Below are 27,741 nucleotides of genomic sequence, written 5' to 3'. Positions count from 1 at the left end.
TGGGTGTCCTGTCTATAACAGTGGTGGTCACCATCAGCCCAATTCCTTGTCTACAGTGTGGTCTTCATCTAATGTCTTCTATGCTTTCATGTGTCTTGGTCTGTAAGTAAGATGTTTTCTTGAATTGTAGGGTTTGCGTCAAGCCTCTGACATCCTGAAAGCTGAAAGTGAAGAAGTGAAGAAAGCTTGTAAAGAAATGTCTTCAAAAATCCTTCAGCTTGAAGAAGACCTTATGACTGTGACTCAGAAAGCCATTGAAAAGGAAACGGAATTAGATAGGTAAAGCGGTGTGTTCAGTGCTTGTGTGTGTGTAAGTGTGAGGGGGTCCTAGTCTGGAAGTCAATACATACAGTACCCGAATAGAAGGCATGGAGTATGTTTCACATATGGCATATCGGGTCCCATCGGTTATCTGAATTAGTGCAAAGGGAAATGGAGAAGTCTTTCTCCAGTGAGTCTTCGGCTTTTACCTTTTCAAAGGCCATAAAAAGTGGAATCTCCTTTCACAGGCAATTACTCCAATTCTTTGCACCAGTTTTGATAACTGTCAGCTAATGTTCTAGGTTGTGCATAATGCAGACAATTGTAGGGTGGTATATGGTGTGTTAGGGGTGTATAGCAGTAGCTTTTAGCAGCCGGTGTGATCCTAGATGAGTGCATGTGCAGTGGCACGGATGGGCACAGAGAAGCCGCCAATTACTATTAGACTATGTGCGCATGTTGAGAATTTGCTTGCAGAAATTTCTGCATCTCTTGGCAGCAAAACCACCGCAGAGAATTTTTTTGCATGCGTTTTTTTTCTTCCCCCCCCCCCTGTGCACTCAGTGGGTCAAAAACCCAGGTATAAACCCACAAAGAATTAACCATCAGATTTAAAAGCACAACAAATACTGAAAGGGAAAAATACTGATCATGTGCACAACACTTCAGTATTCTCATTGACTTTGCTGATTACCTAGCGTTTTTAGCCCCATTCCACACGGAAAAAACAGTGTGCATACAGCCTACAACCTGTCCTCTAACTGGTTGTCAACTGAAAAACAGCACATATACACGGTGTTCCAAATTATTATGCAAAACATATTTCCTCACATTTTCTCTACATTACCTATATGAATTGCAGTCATTGTTATTTTCCAGTCATCTAATATTCTAGTATAATTGCAATGTTTTTGAACAAACTGCCTATGAAAACAGTATATTGCTAAAAATAAGAAACACTCAAAATGCATGTTCCAAATTATTATGCACAGCAGAGTTTTCAACCTTTTTATTTTGAACAAAAAAATGGTCAATTGTGAAATTATAAGCATTATCAGCTTATTACAAAATGAAATCAAACAGTTTTCAAGTAAAAACTTTATTCTAGGCGATGTTACATTTGCACATAGGACCCCTTGTTCGAAAGAAGCTTCTGAACTCTCTCGTCCATTGAATTTGTCAGTTTTTGGATGGTTTGTGCTTCAATTGTTTTGCATGTGGACAGAATACCCTCCCAGAGCTGTTGCTTAGATGTGAACTGCCTCCCGCCATCATAGACACTCCTTTTGATGATGCTCCAGAGGTTCTCAATGGGGTTGAAGTCAGGGGAAGATGGTGGCCACACCATAAGTTTGTCCTCTTTTATGCCCATAGCAGCCAGAGATGCAGATGTGTTATTTGCAGGATGAGACGGTGCATTATCATGCATGAAAATGATCTTGCTGCGGAAAGCACGGTTCTTCCTCTTGAACCATGGCAGGAAGTGCTGTTTTAGAAGCTCCACATAGATTATGGAGTTCATCTTTACCTCTTCAGGGATCCTAAAGGGGCCGACAATCTCTCTCCCCATGATTCCAGACCAAAACATTACTCCACCTCCTCCTTGTAGGCGCCTTAGCCGTGTTTTCATGGGGTGTCCATCAACCAGCCATCCTCCACTCCATCCATCTGGACCATCGAGCATTGCACGGCACTCATCGGTGAACAAAACAGTTTGGAAGTCAGTCTTCATGTATCGTTTGGCCCACTGGAGCAGTTTCTGCTTGTGTGCAGTGGATAGAGGTGGTCAACAGGATGGCTTACGCACAGCTGCAAACTTCTGAAGGACCCTGCATCTTGTTGTTCAGGGTACGTTGGAGGCACCAGCAGCTTCAAAAACTTGTCTGCTGCTATGACAAGGCATTTTTGCAGCTGCTCTTTTAATCTGACGCAATTGCCTGTTGGAAAGAGTCATCAATTTTTCCTTATCGGCACGCACACGTGTGTGTTGGGAATCAGCTACATACTTCTTGATTGTGCGATGATCACGATGAAGTGTCTTGGCAATGTTGATTGTAGTCATGCCTTGACCTAAATACTCCACAATTTGTTGCTTCTCAGGAGCCGACACATCCTTTTTCTTTCCCATTTTGGCAAAAAATGTAGGTTGCTTAATAATGTGGAACAGCCTTCTTAAGTAGTCTTGCCTTTATTTGGACACACCGGCCAAACTAATTTGCACAGGTATCTGCAATTGCTTTCAGTGATATAAAGAGCCCTGACACACATCACCATCAATGAGTTTAAATGACAAACAAAAAAATTCTAACCTTATCACTCCTAAACTCTTTTTGCATAATAATTTGGAACACAGTGTATGTCCACCAGTTGAGAGCATAGAAGGTTAGAGAACTGAAAAGGGATGAAAAGTAATCAATAGTGCTACTGTAAAGAGTAACTACAAAAGTCGGTTAAAAAAACAAGCAGCAATGGAATTTTTTTTTTCCATCCGTGGCATTTTTCTTCACTTTTAATGCATTTTTGTGAAAGTAGCAGCTGTGAGTGTGGATTTTACTATTGTAATGAAAAGAAAAAGTGAAATGTAAAAATATCTTGGTAAAAAAAACACCCCGCACAAAGTCACTTGGAAATCGTGGCTTGATTTATTTATTAAATAAAAAAAAAAAAATGTTTCTCTCATTTACAGCATAAAAGATAAACTCAAGAAAATAAAGTTAGAGAGTGAACAACTGGAATTTCAGCTAAAGAATGAGCAGGATGAGAAGGAACTGTATAAGGTAAGGAGACCTTATGGCTACAATATGGCTGACAGCTGCCATGAGCGATTGACAAGCGCAGGGCACGTGCATACACAATGGCTGAACACCTCTGAAGAGCCTATTGAGGCAGTGAAGGAACTGCTGAGTTTCTTGAAATTTGTAGGATTTGTTTTAGGAATACTAAATTTAGAAAGCCAAGTGATTAGTCCCTACATGAATTAACGCTGCCCTTCTCTACAGAGGGCTCCACCTTATTTTAAAAGCAGCAGAAACATATAGATATATGGCTGTGCACAGTTAGGCAGTTTTATCTTTTACACATACTCACATTATACGAAACTATATTAAAGCCATAGATAAAAAAAAAAAAAATCATACATATGCGCCGGAAAAATGGACAATTTTATTACCGTATATACGCCGACCCCCCCCCCCCCCCCCCCAATTTTGCCATAAAAAACTGGGAAAACTTATTTACTCGCGTATAAGCCTAGGGTGGAAAATGCAACAGCTCCTGGTAAATTTCAAAAATCAAAATAGATACCAATAAAAGTAAAATTGAAACATCAGTAGTTTAAATGTTTTTGAATATCCATATTGAATCAGGAGCCCCATATAATGCTCCATACAGTTCATCATGGCCCCATAAGATGCTCCATACAAAATACTCCACATATAATGCTGCACAAAGGTTAATAATAGCCCCATAAGATGCTCCATAGAATAATATGCCCCATATGCTGCTCCATAAAGGTTATGGCCTCATAAGATGTTCCATAGATTATGCCCCATATGCTGCTCCATAAGATGTTCCATAGATTATGCCCCCATAAGATGCTCCATAAAATGCTCCATAGAATATGCCCCATATGCTGCTCTATAGATTATGCCCCCATAAGATGCGCCATAAGGCTAGTTTCACGCTAGCGTTCGTGGGTGCTGCGCAGGGCCGCCGCTAAGCCCCGGCCACGCCCCCTCCAGTCAGTTCCTCCTCTGATCGCATGAGGCTGCATGCGATCAGCGTATCCTATATTTAGCGTTGGATACGCTGATCTGATTTTGCTGGCGCTGCGCCCAGAGCACAAAAATGCAGCACAGCGCGTTTTTCTGCGCTGGGCGCAGCGCCAGCAAAATCAGACCAGCGCACGATCAGCGTATCCAACGCTAAATATAGGATACGCTGATCGCATGCAGCCTCATGTGATCAGAGGAGGAACTGACCAGAGGGGGCGGGGCTTAGGGGCGGTCCTGCGCTGCGCCCACGAACGCTAGTGTGAAACTAGCCTAAGGTGCTCCAAAGATTATGCCCCCATAAAATGACCCATAAGATGCTCCATAGATTATGCCCCATATGCTGCTGCCGGCACTGCATATGAAAGAAAAAAAAAAATAACATACCTCGTCACTGGGGACCAGGTGCCAGTGTCCTGATCAGGCGGGGACACCGGCGCGCTATGGGGGCCAGGTGCTGGTGTCACCGCTGGCTCAGGGCCTCGGCACGTCAGATATTCACCTGCCCCCCGGGCCACAGCTGCCGCTCTGTCTTCCGGGTCCTCTGTCAGTGACGTTCAGGCAGCAGAGGACGCAGCGCGCACTAACTACGTCACCGCGCCCTCTGTCCTGAACATCACAGCCAGAGGACGTGGAGGACAGAGCGGCACGCAGCGGTGGACTGGGGACAGGTGAATGTTGAATATACTTACCCCCTACTGGCGCGGTCTATGCAGCCCCGCTTACCCACGGTCTCAGGCTCCTTCCTTCAGTGGTCAAGTGGTACCGCTTATTAAAGTCATGAATATGCGCATATTTCTGACTTTAATGGGCGGTACAACGTGACCACTGAAGGAAGGAGCCTGAGATCGTGGGAGAAGCGGGGGGGGCTGCAGATACGCGCCTGGGGGGTAAGTATGATCTGACACCCCCGCTCCCCCTCCCCCGCCGACCCCCTGGCGTATATGTCGCGTATAAGCCGGGGGGGGGGGGGGGTGTCGTCTTTCAGCCCCCAAAAATGGGCTGAAAATCTCGGCTTATACGTGGGTATATACGGTACTTTTTGTACAGTAAATAGAATTTTTTAGAAGTTTTTTTTTTTTTTTTCTGAAAAGGAGTTGGTATAGTTGTTAAAGGAAAACTGACCACATACATACCCTGTGCCACATGTACACATTCTCATCACATGTAATATTTAACAGATATTTTAGTTATGAAGTCACTTTTTGTGTATTTGCCACCTTGCATATATTACATTTCTGGTTTGGTGCCGTCTGTCTACAAAAACTCCACAGTTAAATTGTAGAAAATATTTTCACCAATTAAAGGCCTATAAAACAATAGGTCGTGACCTAAAATTAAGAGGTGAAAGGTTTATATTAACAATGAAATCTTCACTCTATGCACAAACTGAGAGGCACATGTGGAACAAGTTACTCTTCTAGACAGCGAGCTTTGGATCCTTCTTGTTTGAATTGAACAATAGTTTTTTGTTTCTTTTGTCAGAAAAAGTACAAAGTTGGAGAATGCTTTATGCTCTCGGGGTGGAGCTGGCTTCCAAAAAGGAATTTCAGTGGATAACTTCAACAATAATTATGGGTCGAATTATGTAACCTTGGCTAAAAAGTTATTTCTCTTTTTGTTGTTGTTTGCTTGTGAGATTATTTTTCTTCTTGAGAAAATACATATTAGGTTAGCTAGTCTCACCGCGAGTCTGTGGCGGATAGCGCGTCCACCCGCTATACTGAACGCTCACTCAGCAACGAGACGGCCCTTGGTGCCTCCTCATCTGTTGGCCCAGCCACTAAGAGCTCACAGTACAACACTTTCTACATTGATGAAGGTCATAGACCGAAACGTCTGTATGTATGTACTGTACTCCATTAAATTACCTTTCTGCATTGGAATTCACTTGTGTGTGCCAAGTCTTTATGCATAGAAGTTCACGGATTGGGATCCTACTTGTGCACCATTTCCAGGGTTGTGCCAATGGTTTTGTTCTTTATGTTACATTTGCAGAGCCCCTGATGTACCTAGACTGTGGAAACCCTCCACAAGTGACCTCATTTTGGAAACTAGACCCCCCCAAGGAACTTATCTAGATGTGTGGTGAGCACCTTGATCCCCCAAGTGCTTCACAGAAGTTTATAACGCAGAGCCGTTATAATAAAAAATCATTTTTTTTTTCCTAAACAAAAATGATTTTTAACCCGCAAATTTTTTTTCCACAAGGGTAACAGGATAAATTGGACCCCAAAAGTTGTTCTCCAGTTTGTCCTGAGTACGCTGGTACCCCATATGTGGGGGGAAACCACTGTTTGGGCACACGTCGGGGCTTGGAAGGGAAGTAGTGACGTTTTGAAATGCCGACTTGATGGAATGGTCTGCGGGCGTCATGTTATATTTGCAGAGCCCCCCTCATTTTGGAAACTAGACCCCCCAAAGAACTTATCTAGATGTGTGGTGAGCACTTTGAACCCCAAAGTGCTTCACAGAAGTTTGTAACGCAAAGCTGTGATAATAAAAAATCATTTTTTTCCTCAAAAAATGATTTTTTTTTTAACTCGCAATTTTTTATTTTCACAAGGGTAACCGGAGAAATTGGACCCCAAAAGTTGTTATCCACTTTGTCCTGAGTACGCTGGTACCCCATATGAGGGGGGGGAACCATTGTTTGGGCACACGTCAGGGCTCGGAATCGAAGTAGTGACGTTTTGAAATGCAGACTTTGATGGAATGATCTGCGGTCGTCATTAGGCACATCAGGGGCTCTGCAAACGTAAACAGTAGAAATCCCCCACAAGTGACCCCATTTTGGAAACTAGACCCCCCCCCCCCAAGGAACTTATCTAGATGTGTTGTGAGCACTTTGAACCCCCAAGTGCTTCACAGAAGTTTATAACGCAGAGACGTGAAAATAAAAAAAATCTTTTTTTCCACAAAAATAATTTTTTAGCCCCCATTTTTTATTTTCCCAAGGGTAACAGGAGAAATTAGACCCCCAAAGTTGTTGTGCAATTTTTCCTGAGTACGCTGATACCCCATATGTTGGGGTAAACCACTGTTTGGGCACACGTCTGGACTTGGAAGGGAGGGAGCATCGTTTGACTTTTTGAACGCAAAATTGGCTGGAATCAATGGTGAAACAAAGTCGCATTTGAAGACCCCCTGATGTGCCTAAACAGTGGAAACCCCTCAATTCTAACTCCAACCCTAACCCCAATACACCCCAAACCCTAACCCTAATCCCAACACACCCCTAATCCCAACCCTAACCACAAGCCTAACCCTAATCACAACCCTAACCCCAACACACCCCTAACCCTAATTCCAACCCTAACCCTAATTCCAACCCTAACCCTAATTCCAACCCTAACCCTAATTCCAACCCTAATTCCAACCCTAACCCTAATTCCAACCCTAACCCTAATTCCAACTCTAATTCCAACCCTAACCCTAATTCCAACCCTACTCTAAATAAAAATATTTTCTTTATTTTATTATATGTGCCTACCTATGGGGGTGATAAAGGGGGGTTTATTTACTTTTTATTTTATTTTGATCACTGTGAAAGTTTATCACAGTGATCAAAACGAATGAATGGAATCTGCAGTCGCAGATTCCGGTGGACGCACAGCGTATGCGCCCGCCATTTTCCAAGATGGCGGCGCCTATGATCCGGGACCGCGGGACACCGTGAGCAACAGTGGCACTCGGAAGGTACCGGGGGGTGGGAGGGGAGGTGATCGGAAGGCGGGGGAGCAGATGATGACAGCCGATCGCCGCTGTCATTCAGTGGCGGGGGGCAGATCGGCCCCGTTAACTGATGGGGGGGGGGTCGGATAGGTGTCTCCAGCCATGTCCGATGCTACTCAAGCATCGGCCATGGCTGGTTTGTAATATTTCATTGATGAAATATTACTATCGCTCTGATTAGCTGTTTCACTTTTAACAGCCAATCAGAGCGATCGTAGCCACGTGGGGGTGAAGCCACCCCCCACCCCCCCGTGGTGAAATACAAAGCCCCCTGTATCTGCGGGTCGGGTGACCTTTCATTGACCCCGGTCACCCGACCCACAGGGGGGCTTTAAAGTCATGACACAGCATATGCGTCATTGGTCGGATTGGCACCGACTTTCATGACGCATACGCTGTGTCACTGGTCGGGAATGGGTTAATATATAATAATTGAGGAATTTAAAATACATTTTGGGCATTTTAGAGAACAGAGTTTCATAAATGGAGGAACAATTTGTATTAGAGGAAAATGCATCAATTATGCCATTAGTAGCCTGCAATAATAGTAGAATAAGCTAGACCCAAGTGACATATAAAGCTAGGATTGTATACAGGTTAAACATTTTGTAAAGCTGGTAGAATTTGTTTCATAGCTCATGTGCTATCCATTTTGCTCCTCTATCTTTTCTTTTCCATTTTCCCTTTCTCCCCCCTTTTCCTCTTTCCTCTCTCGCTTTTAACCATCTTTCTCCTCTCATTTTCTTTCTTGCGTTCCTTGCTCTGCTCCTTCCCTCTCTCTCCCTCGCTCTGCTCCTTCTCTCTCTCTCCCTCGCTCTGCTCCTTCCCTCTCTCTCCCTCGCTCTGCTCCTTCTCTCTCTCTCTCGCTCTGCTCCTTCCCCCTCGCTCTGCTCCTTCCCTCTCTCTCCCTCGCTCTGCTCCTTCCCCCTCTCTCCCTCGCTCTGCTCCTTCCCCCTCTCTCCCTCGCTCTGCTCCTTCCCCCTCTCTCCCTCGCTCTGCTCCTTCCCCCTCTCTCCCTCGCTCTGCTCCTTCCCCCTCTCTCCCTCGCTCTGCTCCTTCCCCCTCTCTCCCTCGCTCTGCTCCTTCCCCCTCTCTCCCTCGCTCTGCTCCTTCCCCCTCTCCCTCGCTCTGCTCCTTCCCCCTCTCTCCCTCGCTCTGCTCCTTCCCCCTCTCTCCCTCTGCTCCTTCCCTCTCTCTCCCTCGCTCTGCTCCTTCCCCCTCTCTCCCTCGCTCTGCTCCTTCCCCCTCTCTCCCTCGCTCTGCTCCTTCCCTCTCTCTCCCTCGCTCTGCTCCTTCCCTCTCTCTCCCTCGCTCTGCTCCTTCCCCCTCTCTCCCTCGCTCTGCTCCTTCCCCCTCTCTCCCTCGCTCTGCTCCTTCCCCCTCTCTCCCTCGCTCTGCTCCTTCCCCCTCTCTCCCTCGCTCTGCTCCTTCCCCCTCTCTCCCTCGCTCTGCTCCTTCCCCCTCTCTCCCTCGCTCTGCTCCTTCCCCCTCTCTCCCTCGCTCTGCTCCTTCCCCCTCTCTCCCTCGCTCTGCTCCTTCCCCCTCTCTCCCTCGCTCTGCTCCTTCCCCCTCTCTCTCCCTTGCTCTGCTCCTTCCCCCCCTCTCTCCCTCTGCTCCTTCCCCCTCTCTCTCCCTCGCTCTGCTCCTTCCCCCTCTCTTTCCCTCGCTCTGCTCCTTCCCCCTCTCTCTCCCTCGCTCTGCTCCTTCCCCCTCTCTCTCCCTCGCTCTGCTCCTTCCCCCTCTCTCTCCCTCGCTCTGCTCCTTCCCCCTCTCTCTCCCTCGCTCTGCTCCTTCCCCCTCTCTCTCCCTCGCTCTGCTCCTTCCCCCTCTCTCTCTCTCGCTCTGCTCCTTCCCCCTCTCTCTCCCTCGCTCTGCTCCTTCCCCCTCTCTCTCCCTCGCTCTGCTCCTTCCCCCTCTCTCTCCCTCGCTCTGCTCCTTCCCCCTCTCTCTCCCTCGCTCTGCTCCTTCCCCCTCTCTCTCCCTCGCTCTGCTCCTTCCCCCTCTCTCTCCCTCGCTCTGCTCCTTCCCCCTCTCTCTCCCTCGCTCTGCTCCTTCCCCCTCTCTCTCCCTCGCTCTGCTCCTTCCCCCTCTCTCTCCCTCGCTCTGCTCCTTCCCCCTCTCTCTCCCTCGCTCTGCTCCTTCCCCCTCTCTCTCCCTCGCTCTGCTCCTTCCCCCTCTCTCTCCCTCGCTCTGCTCCTTCCCCCTCTCTCTCCCTCGCTCTGCTCCTTCCCCCTCTCTCTCCCTCGCTCTGCTCCTTCCCCCTCTCTCTCCCTCGCTCTGCTCCTTCCCCCTCTCTCTCCCTCGCTCTGCTCCTTCCCCCTCTCTCTCCCTCGCTCTGCTCTTTCCCCCTCTCTCTCCCTCGCTCTGCTCCTTCCCCCTCTCTCTCCCTCGCTCTGCTCCTTCCCCCTCTCTCTCCCTCGCTCTGCTCCTTCCCCCTCTCTCTCCCTCGCTCTGCTCCTTCCCCCTCTCTCTCCCTCGCTCTGCTCCTTCCCCCTCTCTCTCCCTCGCTCTGCTCCTTCCCCCTCTCTCTCCCTCGCTCTGCTCCTTCCCCCTCTCTCTCCCTCGCTCTGCTCCTTCCCCCTCTCTCTCCCTCGCTCTGCTCTTTTCCGCTCCTTCCCCCTCTCTCTCCCTCGCTCTGCTCTTTTTCGCTCCTTCCCCCTCTCTCTCCCTCGCTCTGCTCTCTTTTCTCTCCTTCCCCCTCTCTCTCCCTCGCTCTGCTCTCTTTTCTCTCTTGCTCTTCAATATTTTGAGTAGTTTTGTTGTAATGCGGTCTTTTTAAAAAAAAAAAAAAAAAAAAAAAATGTAATATTGCCCTTATAGGTTCATCTGAAGAATACTGAAATTGAGAACACAAAGCTACTGTCAGAGGTACAGACATTAAGAAATTTAGATTCTGGTAAAGAAATTCTAATTGCTCACTACAAGGAGGAGATCGGCCAAATGAAGCTGTGTCTGACTGACAAAGAGAATCTGTGTGCGGAACTACTCCAGAACGCCGCTGAGAAGGTGAGAACTGCCAAGTATAAGGCCTCATGCACATGAATGCACTGCTCGGTATAACCTCTGTATTGTAATATATATATATTGGAGTATTACTACAGCCGTGCTAGATTTCTGTGCACCTTTATTGAACTGTCCATTTGCATTTGTCCATGTCAGAATCGCTTAGATCCTAAGGCTTAGGTCCGTATTTTACCTCAGTATTTGGAAGCCAAAACCAGGAGTGGATGATAAACACATAAGAGGTGACGTGTTTCTATTATACTTTCCCTCTGATTGTTCCACTCCTGGTTTTGGTTTACAAATACTGCTGTAAAGATCTCACCAAATACTCAACATGTGCACGTGGCCTTAGTCGTTTTTCCTGCTTCTAATGAAGAATGGACTGTTCTTTGATGTTTTGTTTGTTTTTTTTCTCCCTTTTTCCAAGAGCCATCATTTAAAGCACCACACAAGTGTTGTTTTTTTTTTTTTATTCATTTCACCGTTTACCATTCGCAGTCTTATGCTTTTCCTGGCGCTGATCTGATCCCATTCCACCGCCATCTTGTGACCACAGCTCCTGACTGACCGGAAGTCAGAGGTAATGGTCACAAGCTCTTAATGTAAGTCTATGAGATTCTTGTTCTTGCTCACATGTACACTTGCATAACTAGAGGTTGATGGGCCTAAGTGCAAAATTTGGACCTGGGTCCCACACATACTCGTCCACCCACCCCCACATGTTGGTCTGATGTGTAGGCCCTTGTAGAGTTCTAAGTCCTGTGAGGGCATACGTGTTGACCCCCATTGTGTAGTAATGTCCCTCATCCTGAGCTCCTTCCTGGTAAATATGTCCCCCATCCTGAATATACAGTGTGTGTGTGTGTGTGTGTATATATATATATATATATATATATATATATATATCTCCAAATAAGACTGCGAATGGTAAACGGTGACCCTTATCCTGGTGTATACATCCCCCATCCTGATATGTCCTTCATTTTGCTGCTGTTCTTTAAAAGGGAACCTGTTGGAAGGATTTTACTCAGTAACTTAGTGTCACGTCAGCGCCATTAAGCTGATTAGAATGATACCTTGGTTGATGAAATCAGTCTTGTGGTTCTTAAATTTGTGTTTTCAGTTAATGAGATTCTCATGCTCCGGGGCGGGGCTGTGGGGGAGGTCTTCATGTGGTGCTCTGCTTAGGTATTCATCTGTTTGGGCTTATGACAGGTCACTGATCCCTCAGTGACCTGCCCCCTAGTTTACATATAAAGATTAAACAGCAACCACAAGACAGATTTAATCAACCAAGGCATCATTGTAATCAGTATAATGGCGCCGACCTGACACTGTCTGTAGGTTATTGTGCCCAATCCTGCTGACAGGTTACCTTTAATGCATAGAAAAAACGAAATATTACTTCTCACCTTCCCTCCACCGTGCGGCGTCTTCTTCTGAAGCTGGTAGCTGACTTCATCATGCACGCGACTGGAGTGCATGACATCATTGCCATGTGCCCCCGGTCACGTGTACGCTGACGTTAGCTGCTGGCCTCTGATTGACTGGCAGCCTGTATAGCAGCGCGAGGACCTCTGCGTGCAAAACACGATCTGAATGTGCATCCAAGGACGCACATCCAGTTGGTTTGCCCTGTTATTTGCAGACCCCTCACCTCCACGGGCCTGATCCCGATCTCTGCGACCGTGATCAGTACACCCCTGCTCATAGAGTTACATTGAGAAGTGACCTCTGGCAAACACTGGATCGATCCAGCGGATCAAAAATTGGTAAAGATGGCGAGAGCGGAGCCAATAAAAGAAGACAACTGTGGCAGGTAAGTATTTTACTAGGGTCAGGGAACAACGCTTTAGTGATACTTCTCCAGAGGTGGATAAAAAACGCCAAAGTATTTTTTTTTGCCAATTTGGCTGTATCATGGCTTGATTTATGCGGGGCAAGTTGTAATTTTGAATGAATGACTATTCATTTTGCCAATTAAAGTACTGCAAAACAAACAGGAAAAAATCAAGTAGCGTGATATGGCAAAAAAAAAAAAAAAACCGCAAAAAAAACCCCAAATATGGTGTCAGAATGTATTGGGTTTTGTTTCTACGCTGTTAATTATGTGGTAAACATGATTTTTCGGGTCAGTACAATTACAGTGATTCCATTTGTTTGATATCATCATTTCCTAAGGCAACTTTTTACGTTGATGGAGCTGTATGAGGATGTCTTTTTCTGTAAAGCAAGCTAATGTTTTTTTTTAGTAATACTATTTTGGGGTACATAACACATTTTGATAGTTACAAAAAAAAATGCAATGGTGGCATTTTATTTTCTTTGCTTTATGGTATTTACATTAGGGGATAAATCACTATATATTTTGATAAAACTTTTATAGACGCCATGATAGTGAATGTTTAAAAATAAAGGTTGAAAAAAAACTAAGAATAATCGGGAAAAGTCTTTTAATTTAATTTATTTTTTTTAAATATTTTTCAATACTTTTTCCTTTTATTACCAGTCCCCTAAGTGGACTGTGAACATATGACAGCGTGCTCTATATACCACCACAAGTATTGCACTATAAGGCTAAAATCTCCTATAAAGCTAGCAAGTGACTAAGCTTCACTGGATTACCAACATGGCAGCCATGAGGGTGATTTGCATGTCCCTGTCGGCTATGGCAAGCCTTCGGATCCTCGCGGGGTTCTGATTGACGCCTGATGACACACATCCCCGGGATCGTGCTTCGTAATTACTGATATTAGAGATTGACAGTGGAATTTTAGGGGGTTAACACCAGCAATAGGAGCATACATTTTCGCTGTTAAGACACGTGCTGGCTGATAAACGCAGCCAGTATCTGACGAATGTGGTGCGAGTTCAGGTCTTCGGCGAGCTCCATACACCCTCACTCTTTAGATGGGATAAAGTTGTGCAGATTTAGAGGAACAAACTGCTTTCTACCAGGAAGGTGCCACCTCGGTTCATGGGTTGAGTCTGGTAATGCTGTGCCACCGATGTGAGTGTGGGGCTAAGCTGAAATGCCGCACAGAAACGAGAAGTGGCGCTGATTCCTGTTCATTCTTCTTACTGGAGTAATGCTTGTAGATGGTTTTTATTAATGCTTTTCATATAATGTGTCAACTTAAAGCCAGCACGTCTAACTTGCTGGTCTGTTGTTTGCCTGGTTTCTGCATTAGATGTGCTTTTTGCGGTGTTTTAATTTACTGTACCCCTGCTCTTGGTTACATCTGATGCATATCCTAATCTATACACTGTGTGCAGAATTATTAGGCAAGTTGTATTTGAGAGGATTCCTTTTTATTATTGAATAACAACTATGTTCTCAATCAACCCAAAAGACTCATAGATATCAAAGCTTAATATTTTTGGAAGTTGGAGTGGGTTTTTTTTTTTTTTTTTCTTTTTCAGATTTGGCTATTTTAGGAGGATATCTGTTTGTGCAGGTAACTATTACAGTGCAGAATTATTAGGCAACTTAATAAAAACCAAATATATACCCATCTCACTTGTTTGTTTTCACCAGGTAAACCAATATAACAACACAAAATTTAGAAATAAACATTTCTGACATACAAAAAGAAAACTAAAAAAATCAGTGACCAATATAGCCACCTTTCTTTACGATGACACTCAAAAGCCTTCTATCCATAGATTCTGTCAGTTGCTTGATCTGTTTACGATCAGCATTGCGTGCCGCAGCCACCACAGCCTCCCTGACACTGTTCCCAGAGGTGTAATGTTTTCCCTCCCTGTAGATCTCACATTTTTTGAGGGACCACAGGTTCTCTATGGGGTTCAGAACAGGTGAACAAGGGGGCCATCTCATTATTTTTTCTTCTTTTAGACCTTTACTGGGCAGCCACGCTGTGGAGTATTTGGATGCATGTGATGGAGCATTGTCCTGCATGAAAATCATGTTTTTCTTGAACGATACTGACTTCTTCCTGTACCACTGCTTGAAGAAAGTGTCTTCCAGAAACTGCCAGTAGGTCTGGGAGTAGAGTTTCACTCCAACCTGAAAAGGTCTCACAAGTTCATCTTTGATGATACCAGCCCATACCAGTACCCCACCTCCACTTTGCTGGCGTCTGAGTCGGAGTGGAGCTCTCTGCCCTTTACTGATCCAGCCTCGGGCCCATCCATCTGGCCCATCAAGAGTCATTCTCGTTTCATCAGTCCATAAAACCTTAGAAAATCAGTCTTAAGAAATTTCTTGGCCCAGTCTTGACGTTTCATCTTATGCTTCTAGTTGAAAGGTGGTCGTTTTTCAGCCTTCCTTACCTTGGCCATGTCCCTGAGTATGGCACACCTTGTGCTTTTTGATACTCCAGTAACGTTGCAGCTCTGAAATATTGCAAAACTGGTGGCAAATGGCATCTTGGCAGCTTCATGCTTGATTTTCCTCAATTCATGGGCAGTTATTTTGCGCCTTTTTTTTTATCAACACGCTTCTTGCGACCCTGTTGGATATTAGCCACGAAACGCTTGATTGTTTGGTGAACACGCTTCAAAAGTTTGGCAATTTCAAGACTGCTGCATCCCTCTGCAAGACATCTCACAATTTTTAACTTTTCAGAGTCCGTCAAATCTTTCTTTTGACCCATTTTGCCAAAGGAAAGGAAGTTGTCTAATAATTAAGCACACCTTATATAGGGTGTTGATGTCATTAGACCACACCCCTCCTCATTACAGAGATGCAAATCGCCTGATTTACGTAATTGGCAGTTGGCTTTCAAGCCTATACAGCTTGGAGTAGGACAACATGTATGAAAAGGATGATGTGATCAAAATACTTATTTGCCTAATAATTCTGCACCCAGTGTATATGCCATTGTTGTATATTTTTGCTGTACTTTTGTAATTATGGTATTCTGAATTAACTTGTATAAAATGCAGTATATAAAACTTATATATAAGCAGCATCAAGTGAGAGTGAAAGTCCTGTCCCTGGTATTGTATTCTCTGTGAATGTAAGACTCCGCTCCCCGTCTGATGGGTGAGGTTTGTCTTGCTGTATCGTTACTTGATGTATCACAGCTTTTCGTAAACCACCTTGACTTATTTATTTTTTTCTTCTTTACTTCCCAGGAAGACATTGTCTTTTTAAAACAACGGCTTCGTAAGGTTGAGGATGAGCACCAGGCCAGCAGACAGGAGGCTTCCTTAATGTCCAGAGAGCTTAGCGATGCAGTAAACATACGCGATAAAACTATGGCTGACCTTCATACCTCTCGCCTTGAGACTGAGAGCGTGAAGAAGCAACTTGCCACCGCTTTGTCTGAGCTCAGTCTGCGGGATCGGCAATCATCCTCTAACAGTGTCTCAAGAAAGGATCAGGTAAGATATTTAATAATCTAAATTGGGGAGCAGTGTGTTTCCTTCACATGTACTAATATATATGAATACCTCCACCTCGAATAGTGTAGGATGTAAATGCCTGTGAGCGAAGCACTAACTCGCATGTATTTTCTCTGCAGAACCTTGAGCTCAGTTCTTGCTTTCTTTAGGATAGCCTATGACTTAGAATAAAGGGACAGACTCCAGACTGCCATAAATGGCAAATCCCGCAGCGTACTTCATGCTAGGATGAAGTATGACGTAGAGAACAAGCAGCCTATATGACGTACTTTTAGGCCAACTAGGGCTGTTTAAAATAAAGCCATTTATATTGTTGCTGCCCTCTCAGGGGAGAACATGCAATGCAGATTTTGTGCAAGTTTCTGTTTGGAAGATCTGCATCATAGTGCCATTTCAGCTAAGGAAATCAGATTCTAAAATTCTCAGTTGCACGTTGCGGAGATTTTCTATGCCTAAATTGATCTGTGGCGCAGATTCAGAAATCTTACCTAGCCAATTCTTTCATTGCAGATTTCACTTTTTGCAGTGCATGGGATGAAAGTCTGTGGTAAAAACCACTTGTAAGGCCAACATATTTTCTTGCAAATTTGTTATGGAAAATCTGCAGCAAATCTGTTACATGTGCATTTTACCCATAGAAGGTTATTTCCATTGTAATAAATGAGTATGGTTGGTTAGTGTAAATACAAGCAATTTCGCAATCTACTGCATAAAATACAGTGGGTACTGAATGTGTTCAGACCCCTTTAAATTTTTCACTCTGTTTCATTGCAGCCATTTGGTAAATTCAAAAAAGTTCATTTTTTTGATTAATGTACATTCTGCACCCCATCTGCAGTAATGCAGAAATGTTTGCAAATTAAAGAAAAACTGAAATCTCACATGATCATAAGTATTCAGACTCTTTGCTGAGACACTCATATTTAAGTCACATGCTGTCCATTTCTTGTGATCCTCCTTGAGATGGTTCTACTCCTTCATTGGAGTCCAGCTGTGTTTATTAAACTGATAGGACTTGATTTGTAAAGGCACACACCTGACTATATAAGAGCTCACAGCTCATGTCAGACCAAATGAGAATCATGAGGTCAAAGGAACTGGCCAAGGAGCTCAGAGACAGAATTGTGGCAAGGCACAGACCTGGCCAAGGTTACAAAAGAATTTCTGTAGTACTCATGGTCCCTAAGAGCACAGTGGCCTCCATAATTCTTAAATGGAAGAAGTTTGGGACCACAAAAGTCTTCCTAGACCTGGCCATCCAGCCAAACTGAGCTATCGTGGGAGAAGAGCCTTGGTGAGAGAGGTAAAGAAGAACCCCAAGATCACTGTGGCTGAGCTCCATAGATGCAGTAGGGAGATGGGAAAAAGTTCCACAAAGTCAACTATCACTGCAGCTCTCTACCAGTTGGGCAGAGTGTCCCAACGGAAGTCTCTCCTCAGTGCAAGACATAAGAAAGCCCACATAGAGTTTGGTAAATAAACACATGAAAGACTCACAGACTATGAGAAATAAGATTCTCTGGTCTGATGAGATGAAGATGGAACTTTTTGGTGATAATTCTAAGCGGTATGTGTGGAGAAAACCAGGCACTGCTCATCACCTGCCCAATGCAATCCCAACAGTGTAACATGTTGGTGGCAACATCATGCTATTGGGGGTGTTTTTCAGCTGCAGGGACAGGACGACTGGTTGCAATTGAAGGAAATCTGAATGCAGCCAAGTACAGAGATATCCTGTATGAAAACCTCTTCCAGAGTGCTCTGGACCTCAGACTTAGCCGAAGGTTCACCTTCCAGCAAGACAATGATCCTAAGCACACAGCTAAAATTACAAAGGAGTGGCTTCAAAACAGCTCTGTGACCATTCTTGACTGGCCCGGCCAGAGCTCTGACCTAAACCCAATTGAGCCTCTCTGGAGAGACCTGAAAATGGCTGTCCACCAACGTTCACCATCCAACATGACGGAACTGGAGAGGATCTGCAAGGAAGAATGGTAGAGGATCCCCAAATCCAGGTGTGAAAAAGAGGGCTGTGGAGTCGGTAAGCCAAACCTGCGACTCCGACTCCTCAATTTCCCTTACACCGACTCCACGACTCCGACTCCAACATATATTGCTTATATTTAAGTAAAAAATTTATTGTAGTGCAATGTGAACATCAGACATTTCATCATTTTTATGATACAATAATCAAGATATTTAGATAGAACATAATCTATTTTTATTGGAATACAACTTTAGAACACAAACTGTAATTGTAAATATGTAATACACTATGTAATATCAATTTTTATATACATATATAGTGTGTGTATGTGTGTGTTTGTGTATGTGTGTATATATATATATATATATATATATATATATATATATATATATATCACTATGTAATGAACTATGTAAGTAGCAAAAAACAGTTTTCAACAAAAACATAAATAACTAAATGACATTTGTGCAGTCTGAATTTGTTCTAAGGAATAGAATTTCCTCCATCAGATCCTCCTTCATAGATGACCTAAAATCTGACCTAATAATTTTAAGGCCAGAGAACAACCTCTCTACACTAACTTGGGTTGGAGGCAAAGCCGTAAGCACATGGGCAACATCTCTAACAATTTCCGGGTATAAAGGAATAGCCTCATGCACAGTCAGTTTTGATGAACGGTTGAATTTTTCTATTTCTTTGAGAGCAAGTAAAACATTTTGCTGAAATATGGTCAATCTGCTTGCTATAGGAGACGGAGTGAAATCTTTTTCCTTGCGGCAACGCTTTGCATGCTCCATGTCATCCAAATACTTGTCAAAGTCAAACGCCTCATCTGATGAGGATGAAGCTATGGCAGCAGTAGCACTGTCAGGACCCAAGTCCTCTTGCGCCTGGCAGTCCTCGTGTAGGCCACTCATCCTAACTGCTACCTCAGTCAGAGCTTCTTTTCCTTTAGTAAGCTGTTGATCATCAAGCATTATAAGATGACTTTGGTCCACATAAACAGCTGCCAGAAAAATTTTATTTTCTAATACCTGTGTCTGTCTCCGTTTCATTGAAGCAGAAATGCCATCTGCGATTTAAACCTCCTCTTTGGGACAGGCAAAATAGCAAGTTCTTCCACTCCCTTATGAAAATGCCAGGAGTTAGATCCTCAGCTTGTAATTTTTTAGTCATGGTAAATGGGTGATTAAGCAATTCCTTCAATTCAGCCACCTGTGTCCATTGACCTTCATTTAGGGTTACCTGAGGGTTGATGAATCATATCTATAAGAAACGGTTGTAGTTCAAGCAATCGCTCAATCATTAAATAAGTGCTGCCCCACCGAGTTGCTTGATCGACAATTGCCCCTTTCCCAGCACGTCTCTTCAAGATGGAATCAATTTTAGGGGTTCTGGTGGCAATAACCAATTTTCCAATCAGATTTCCAGCATGTCCCCCTTGCAGACTATCTCTTATTGCCAGCTGCAGCGTGTGCACAACACAGCGCATGTGATGAATATGAAAGTGTTTTGAAGCACCTTCAACAAGATCATCTATTTCTACAGTACAATTTTGCTGTTCTTCTGTTGTAATATCTGTTTGTTCCTCAGTTACATGAACAGCACTGTGGCCTTCCATCTCAAACACACTGAATCCTAAATTTTCTTCAAGCTGTTGTTCATTACTCTCATTCATCAGTGTAATTGTACTTATGTTTGAAGCATTGTCCGTTACAATAGCAAGAACCTGTTCTTGTGTGAATGTAACCTTAGATCAGGAATAGAACAGCCATTTATTGGACATTTCATAACTTTCCCAAATTCCTATGAAAAAATATTCGGCACATTCTGCATTGAACTACTGTACCCAATTTATTATATATTTTAGGAGTCGGTCCATTTTATACCGACTCCACCAAAATGAGCACCGACTCCACGACTCCGACTCCACAGCCCTGGTGAAAATCTTGTTGCATCATTCCCAAGAAGACTCATGGCTGTACTAGCTCAAAAGGGTGCTTCTACTCAATGCTGAGCAAAGGGTCTGAATACTTATGACCATGTGATGTTTCAGTTTTTCTTTTTTAATGCATTTGCAAAAATTTCTACATTTCTGTTTTCTGTTTTTATTTTTGTTTTTTTTTTCCAGTCAAGATGGGGTGCAGAGTGTACATTAATGAGAAAAAATGAACTTTTTTGAATTTACCAAATGGCTGCAATGAAGCAAAGAGTGAAACATTTAAAGGGGTCTGAATACTTTCCGTACCCACTGTAATTTTTAGCCGTTCTTGAGATATTAGAACATCACCTTGTTGATGGCTGCTGGGCATGAATGAATTGGCCATTTTGTGCACTAAGTATCTTAGTATTTTCCTATTTTCTAGAGCAGTAATGCAACTCCAATTTCATATATTTCATATTTACATGCTATAGCGTTACAAGGTGCAGAGTTATTTGTTAGTTCTTGAGATATTGGCACTTTTCTTTACTTTATGGCTCGTTGCCTTAGAGATCACCCCTGTTCGCATTGCTTATAAGCTTTTTTTTCTTTTGAGCTTCTAAGCACTGTTTTGAACCTTGTCAGGATTGCTGGGTGGCAACCAGCATTAGCGCAGTATTTACAAGTTAAGCCATAGAGGTGGCCAGTCTTTGAAACAACAAGCTGTAAACAAAAAAAGTGCTAATATCTTAACAGCTGCAAGTTATCACAACCAGTAACTTTCAGAAGTGCTTGTTCTGCAAGCATCATCTGACAATAACAATCTATGAAGATGGGGGAAAAACCATTTAAAAGGTTGTTCTTGTACTCTGTTCTTCAGGATTACTCTCAAACCCCCGACTTGCTGCAGTGCAGACGGTAATGAGCTTCAGAGGTGTGGCAGTTTGGGTTGGCGGCATGGCTCCATTGCTGGCTCGAATTGAGTACTCTCTTATGCCGTTCTCAGAGTGGCATCCTCACAGTGAAACATGGTGGCAGCAGCATCATGCTGTAGGGATGTTTTTTCTGCAGCAGGGACAGGGAAAATTGTTCAAGTCGAGGGGAAGATGGATGGTGCAAAATACAGTGATATTCTTGTGCAAAATCTGTGTCAGTGATTTGAGACTGGAAATGAAGTTCACCTTCCAACAAGACAATGACCTAAAGCATACTGCTAAATCAACACTCGAGTGATTTAAGGAGTAACGGGTAAATGTTTTGGGGTTGCCTAGTCAAAGCTTAGACCTTAATCCGATTGATCATACAAAGGAAGAAAAATGGAAACCATATGCCATAAAAATGATAAGATTTTATTATTGATCAATTAAAAGGCATTGAAGTGCAATGCAATACATATAGGAGCAGTTAATGCAAAAAGACAAAGGCCTATAAACCAGGTACAATGAACTTCATAAGGAAATATATGCATAAATACTAATCTAATAGTCCATATGCGGAGCTTTAAAAATAAGACTTCCAGGGAAAATAATTCCCCAAAAAATACAAGTGGATAAAAAGGGGACTATATCCGAAAAGTTTTACATATAAGGCCCACAGAAGCCATAATCATAGTGTCAAAAAAAAAAAAAAAAAAAAAAAAATATAAATATATATATATATATATATATATATATATATATATATATATATATATATATATACACACACACTATTACAAAGATACAAAGTATAAGTAAAGTGCATCAAAAATGAGTCCATGTTTAAATTGCCTACAGAAATAATGGCATGCAGCAAATGAGACAAATCCTCAACCCCTAATAGAGGTACAGTCATGGCCAAAAGTTTTGAGAATGACACAAATATTAATTTTTACAAAGTCTACTGCTTCATTTTTTCTATTGGCAATTTGCATATACTCCAGAATGTTATAAAGAGTGATCAGCTTAACAGCAATTACTTGCAAAGTCAATATTTGCCTAGAAAATTAACTTTATCCCCCAAAACACATTTCAACATCATTGCAGCCCTGCCTTAAAAGGACCAGCTAACATCGTTTCAGTGATTGCTCCATTAACACAGGTGTGGGTGTTGATGAGGACAGGGCTGGAGATCAATCTGTCATGATTAAGTAAGAATGACACCACTGGACACTTTAAAAGGAGGCTGGTGCTTGGCATCATTGTTTCTCTTCTGTTAACCATGGTTATCTCTAAAGAAACACGTGCAGTCATCATTGCACAGCACAAAAATGGCCTAACAGGGAAGAGTATCGCAGCTAGAAAGATTGCACCTCAGTCAACAATCTATCGCATCATCAAGAACTTCAAGGAGAGAGGTTCCCTTGTTGCCAAAAAAAGGCTCCAGGGCGCCCAAGAAAGACCAGCAAGCGCCAGGACCGTCTCTTAAAAGTGTTTCAGCTGCGGGATCGGGCTCCCAGCAGTGCAGAGCTTGCTCAAGAATGGCAGCAGGCAGGTGTGAGTGCATCTGCACGCACTGTGAGGCGGAGACTCTTGGAGCAAGGCCTGGTCTCAAGGAGGGCAGCAAAGAAGCCACTTCTCTCCAGGAAAAACATCATGGACAGACCGATATTCTGCAAGAGGTACAGGGAGTGGACTGCTGAGGACTGGGGTAAAGTCATTTTCTCTGATGAATCCCCTTTTCGATTGTTTGGGACATCTGGAAAACGGCTTATTCGGAGAAGACCAGGTGAGCGCTACCAGCAGTCTTGTCTCATGCCAACTGTCAAGCATCCTGAAACCATTCATGTTTGGGGTTGCTTCTCAGCCAAGGGAATGGGTTCTCTCTCAGTCTTGCCTAAAAACACAGCCATGAATAAAGAATGGTACCAGAATGTCCTCCAAGAGCAACTTCTCCCAACCGTCCAAGAGCAGTTTGGCGATCAACAATGCCTTTTTCAACATGATGGAGCACCTTGCCATAAAGCAATGGTGATGACTAAATGGCTCAGGGAACAAAACATAGAGATTTTGGGACCATGGCCTGGAAACTCCCCAGATCTTAATCCCATTGAGAACTTGTGGTCAATCATCAAGAGACGGGTGGACAAACAAAAACCTTCAAATTCAGACAAAATAAAAGCATTGATTTTGCAAGAATGGACTGCTATCAGTCAGGATTTGATCCAGAAGTTGATTGAGAGCATGCCAGGGAGAATTGCTGAGGTCCTGAAGAAGAAGGGTCAACACTGCAAATATTGACTTGCTGCATTAACTCATTCTAACTGTCAATATAACCTTTTGTTACTCATAATATGATTGCAGTTATATTTCTGTATGTGATAAAAACATCTGACAAACACATAAAAACCAGAGGGCAGCAGATCATGTGAAAATATAATATTTGTGTCATTCTCAAAACTTTTGGCCATGACTGTAAATACTAAATCCTGAGTGTGATGCAGTAAGCTAAAAAAAGGCATAATGCCGTCATAGGAGCCTTTTTTCACTTGTATTTTTTTGGGAATTATTTTCCCTGGAAGCCTTATTTTTAAAGCTCCGCATATGGACTATTAGATTAGTATTTATGCATATATTTCCTTATGAAGTTCATTGTACCTGGTTTATAAGCCTTTGTCTTTTTGCATTAACTGCTCCTATATGTATTGCATTGCACTTCAATGCCTTTTAATTGATAAAATCTTATCGTTTTTAGGGCATATGGTTTCCATTTTTCTTCCTTTGTATGATTTATGAACTAATTGGAAATGCCGTTTCTATTGGGCAATATATAACTTTTTGATATTCTTAATACAGTTGAGAATATATGGCCAGACTTTAAGATTACTGTTCACCAGAGGAAACAATCTAACTTGAAGGAACAGGTTAGGCTTGAGGAATGGGCAAAAATACCAGTGGCAAGATATGGAAAGCTCATAGAGACTTATCCAACGTGACTTACAGCCGTAATTGCCACAAAAGGAGGCTCTACAAAGTACTGGCTAGGGTGGTGAATAGTTATGCAAGTTTTCCAGTTTTATTGCCCTAATTGTTGTTTGCTTCACTATAAAAGGAAAAACAAATATTCACAGTTATAGGCATGTTCTTTACATGAACTGATGCAAATCCTAAAAAAAGGTGAGATTCCAGGTTGTGAGGTAGTAAAACACGAAAAATGTCAATGGGGTAAATACTTTTGTAAGCCACTGTATATAACTTGCCAATGTGCTAACACTTTTAGAATTTTCAGCAAAATATTGGAATGTATCCTGTTGGCACCTCCGATATGTGTCATTTCTTTCTTAGAACCCTTTATCACTTTACAATTAATACATAGATTAAATTCCCCAGAACTACAATACTCCTAATGTTAAATCTCATGTCGATTTTTCTCTTTAGGACACAGAAAGCTGTAGAGTTGAGCAGGAACTTCGCAAGGAGGTTGAAGACCTGAAGCTGAGGCTACAAATGGCTGCAGACCACTATAAAGAAAAATTTAAAGAATGCCAGAAATATCAGAAACAAGTCGCAAAACTCACAGACCAGCTTGTATGTACCTGTTAGTTCTCTTGACTAAAATTATCGGCATAGCCTGTTAAGAACAAGAAAGGGTTTATATCTCAGGTGCTGAGTACAAAATGTGTAATTCTTAAACCCCTTCCACCCCTGTCAGTGGAGGTTGGCTTTATGAACAGGAAGTCTCACGTAATGCGTCCTGATGGACTGGAGCCTGTGATGAACATGGACTTTTCCAAAGACTTTCTGTACCTGTAGCAAAGTTCACTAAGTAGAGCATTCTTTTAAAGAGTACTGTACAGCAAGCAGCACTTTTGGATTCAGATAAAGAAGAAAAAAAAAAGCAAGCTGCATCTCAAACTGCATTTATGAATCTAATGGTGTTTTTCATTTATGAGCTTAAAGAGAACCTGTCAGCAGGATTATGCCCAGTAACCTACACACAGTGTCAGATTGGCACCATTGCACTGATTAAAATGCTACCTTGGTTGATGAAATCTGTCTTGTCGTTGTTGTTTAATCTTGATTTTGAGTTAATGATATTCTCGGGGTCGGCCTGTGAAGGGGGTCTTTATATGGTGGTCCGATTAGGTATTCATAATGCAGACTGCTGACAGGTCACTGATCCCTCACTGACCTGCCCCCTGGTTTACATAATCAATATATATACATAGTCCAGGGCTGTGGAGTCGGTAAGCCAAACCTGCGACTCCGACTCCTCAATTTCCCTTACACTGACTCCGACTCCAACTCCGACTCCACAACTCCGACTGCCACATATATTGCTTATATTTAAGTGAAAAATTTATTGTAGTACAATGTGAACATCAGACATTTAATCATTTCTATGATCCAATAATCAAGATATTTAGATAGAACATAATATCTATTTATTGGAATACAACTTTAGAACACAAAAAACTGTAAAAATTGTAAATATGTAATACACTGTATACTATCGATTACATACATACGGTACAGACCAAAGTTTGTACACACCTCATTCAAAGAGTTTTCTTTATTTTCATGACTATGAAAATAGTAGATTCACTCTGAAGGCATCAAAACTATGAATTAACACATGTAGAATTATATAATTAACAAAAAAGTGTGAAACAACTGAAAATATGTCTTATATTCTAGGTTCTTCAAAGTAGCCACCTTTTGCTTTGATTACTGCTTTGCACTCTTGGCATTCTCTTGATGAGCTTCAAGAGGTAGTCACTGGAAATGGTCTTCCAACAGTCTTGAAGGAGTTCCCAGAGATGCTTAGCACTTGTTGGCCCTTTTGCCTTCACTCTGAGGTCCAGCTCACCCCAAACCATCTCGATTGGGTTCAGGTCTGGTGTCTGTGGAGGCCAGGTCATCTGGCGTAGCACCTCATCACTCTCCTACTTGGTCAAATAGCCCTTACACAGCCTGGAGGTGTGTTTGAGGTCATTGTCCTCTTGAAAAGTAAATGATGTTCCAACTAAACACAAACCGGATGGAATAGCATGCCGCTGCAAGATGCTGTGGTAGCCATGCTGGTTCAGTATGCCTTCAATTTTGAATAAATCCCCAACAGTGTCACCAGCAAAGCACCCCCACACCATCTCACCTCCTCCTCCTTGCTTCACGGTGGGAACCAGGCATGTAGAGTCCATCCGTTCACCTTTTCAGCGTCGCACAAAGACATGGTGGTTGGAACCAAAGATCTCAAATTTGGACTCATCAGACCAAAGCACAGATTTCCACTGGTCTAATGTCCATTCCTTGTGTTCTTTAGCCCAAACAAGTCTCTTCTGCTTGTTGCCTGTCCTTAGCAGTGGTTTCCTAGCAGCTATTTTACCACGAAGGCATGCTGCACAAAGCCTCCTCTTAACAGTTGTTGTAGAGATGTGTCTGTTGCTAGAACTGTGTGGCATTGACCTGGTCTCTAATCTGAGCTGCTGTTAACCTGCAATTTCTGAGGCTGGTGACTCGGATGAGCTTATCCTCCGCAGCAGAGGTGACTCTTGGTCTTCCTTTCCTGGGGCGGTCCTCATGTGAGCCAGTTTCTTTGTAGCGCTTGATGTTTTTTGCCACTGCACTTGGGGACACTTTCAAAGTTTTCCCAATTTTTCGGACTGACTGACCTTCATTTCTTAAAGTAATGATGGCCACTCGTTTTTCTTTACTCGGCTGCTTTTTTCTTGCCATAATACAAATTCTAACAGTCTATTCAGTAGGACTATCACCTGTGTATCCACCAGACTTCTGCACAACACAACTGATGGTCCCAACCTCATTTATAAGGCAAGAAATCCCACTTATTAAACCTGATAGGGCACACCTGTGAAGTGAAAACCATTTCCGGTGACTGCCTCTTGAAGCTCATCAAGAGAATGTCAAGAGTGTGCAAAGCAGAAATCAAAGCAAAAGGTGTCTACTTTTGAAGAACCTAGAATATAAGACATACAGTATTTTCAGTTGTTTCACACTTTTTTGTTAATTACATAATTCCACATGTGTTAATTCATAGTTTTGATGCCTTCAGAGTGAGTCTACAATTATCATAGTCATGAAAATAAAGAAAACGCTTTGAGAAGGTGTGTCCAAACTTTTGGTCTGTACTGTGTGTATATATATATATATATATATATATATATATATATATATATATATATATATATATATATCTCTCTACACGCACACTATGACTTATCTCGGCTAAGATAAAGCCTAGATCCTCAGGTTACATTCAAACTATGGGCATAGCCAGGATCAAACCTAGGGGGGGGGCAGAAACTCATACTGTTCCGCAGAATTTCATACTGCACACCTCAGCTGCTGCAGGACCTCATACTGCACACCCCTGCACTTGAAAATAAAGCCTGCACCTTAAGAAGATGTGGTGATGAATGCAGTCTATTTATTCCAACTATCAATTGATGTTGATGTTACTGAAGACTAGCAATGCCTGTCCTGGGCGTCCTTTTGGGCAGCTATGAGGTGTACCTGACTGGTGCTAAAAAAGGAGTGTTAGTCTGTGTGCTATCCGGCTTTCATTATTTTTGGTACAGATATGATATGGATAGACAGATATGGATATATAGATAGAGCAGATTTCTAATCTGCTTTTGCTATTGAAAACATTAGCTATGAGCTCAAAAACCTTTCAGGTGATGCCGTTTTTTTAAAAAGCTGATCTGCTTTTGCAACTGAATAACGTTATACTCAAAAACCGCAGGAAAAGCA

The 27,741-nt window shown here is 42.9% G+C and overlaps 1 protein-coding gene across 4 annotated transcripts in view; it reads left to right on the top strand.

The window, feature by feature from the left end:
* TAX1BP1 (Tax1 binding protein 1) overlaps nucleotides 1-27,741 on the top strand; it is a 188,044-nt gene that overhangs the window by 100,664 nt on the left and 59,639 nt on the right. For all 4 annotated transcript variants that reach the window (XM_073581360.1, XM_073581358.1, XM_073581361.1 and 1 more), the window contains 5 exons: nucleotides 131-279; nucleotides 2,948-3,038; nucleotides 10,587-10,772; nucleotides 15,873-16,121; nucleotides 24,406-24,555. In XM_073581360.1, the coding sequence (XP_073437461.1) occupies nucleotides 131-279; nucleotides 2,948-3,038; nucleotides 10,587-10,772; nucleotides 15,873-16,121; nucleotides 24,406-24,555 (825 nt within the window). The remainder of the gene's footprint in view (nucleotides 1-130; nucleotides 280-2,947; nucleotides 3,039-10,586; nucleotides 10,773-15,872; nucleotides 16,122-24,405; nucleotides 24,556-27,741) is intronic.

The sequence above is a fragment of the Dendrobates tinctorius genome, unplaced genomic scaffold, assembly GCF_039654945.1.
Source record: "Dendrobates tinctorius isolate UK_male_01 unplaced genomic scaffold, ASM3965494v1 ptg000070l, whole genome shotgun sequence".
NCBI classification, from domain to species: domain Eukaryota; kingdom Metazoa; phylum Chordata; class Amphibia; order Anura; family Dendrobatidae; genus Dendrobates; species Dendrobates tinctorius.
Note: the sequence above shows the minus strand (reverse complement) of the source record. Positions and strands in the feature narration are given on the sequence as shown.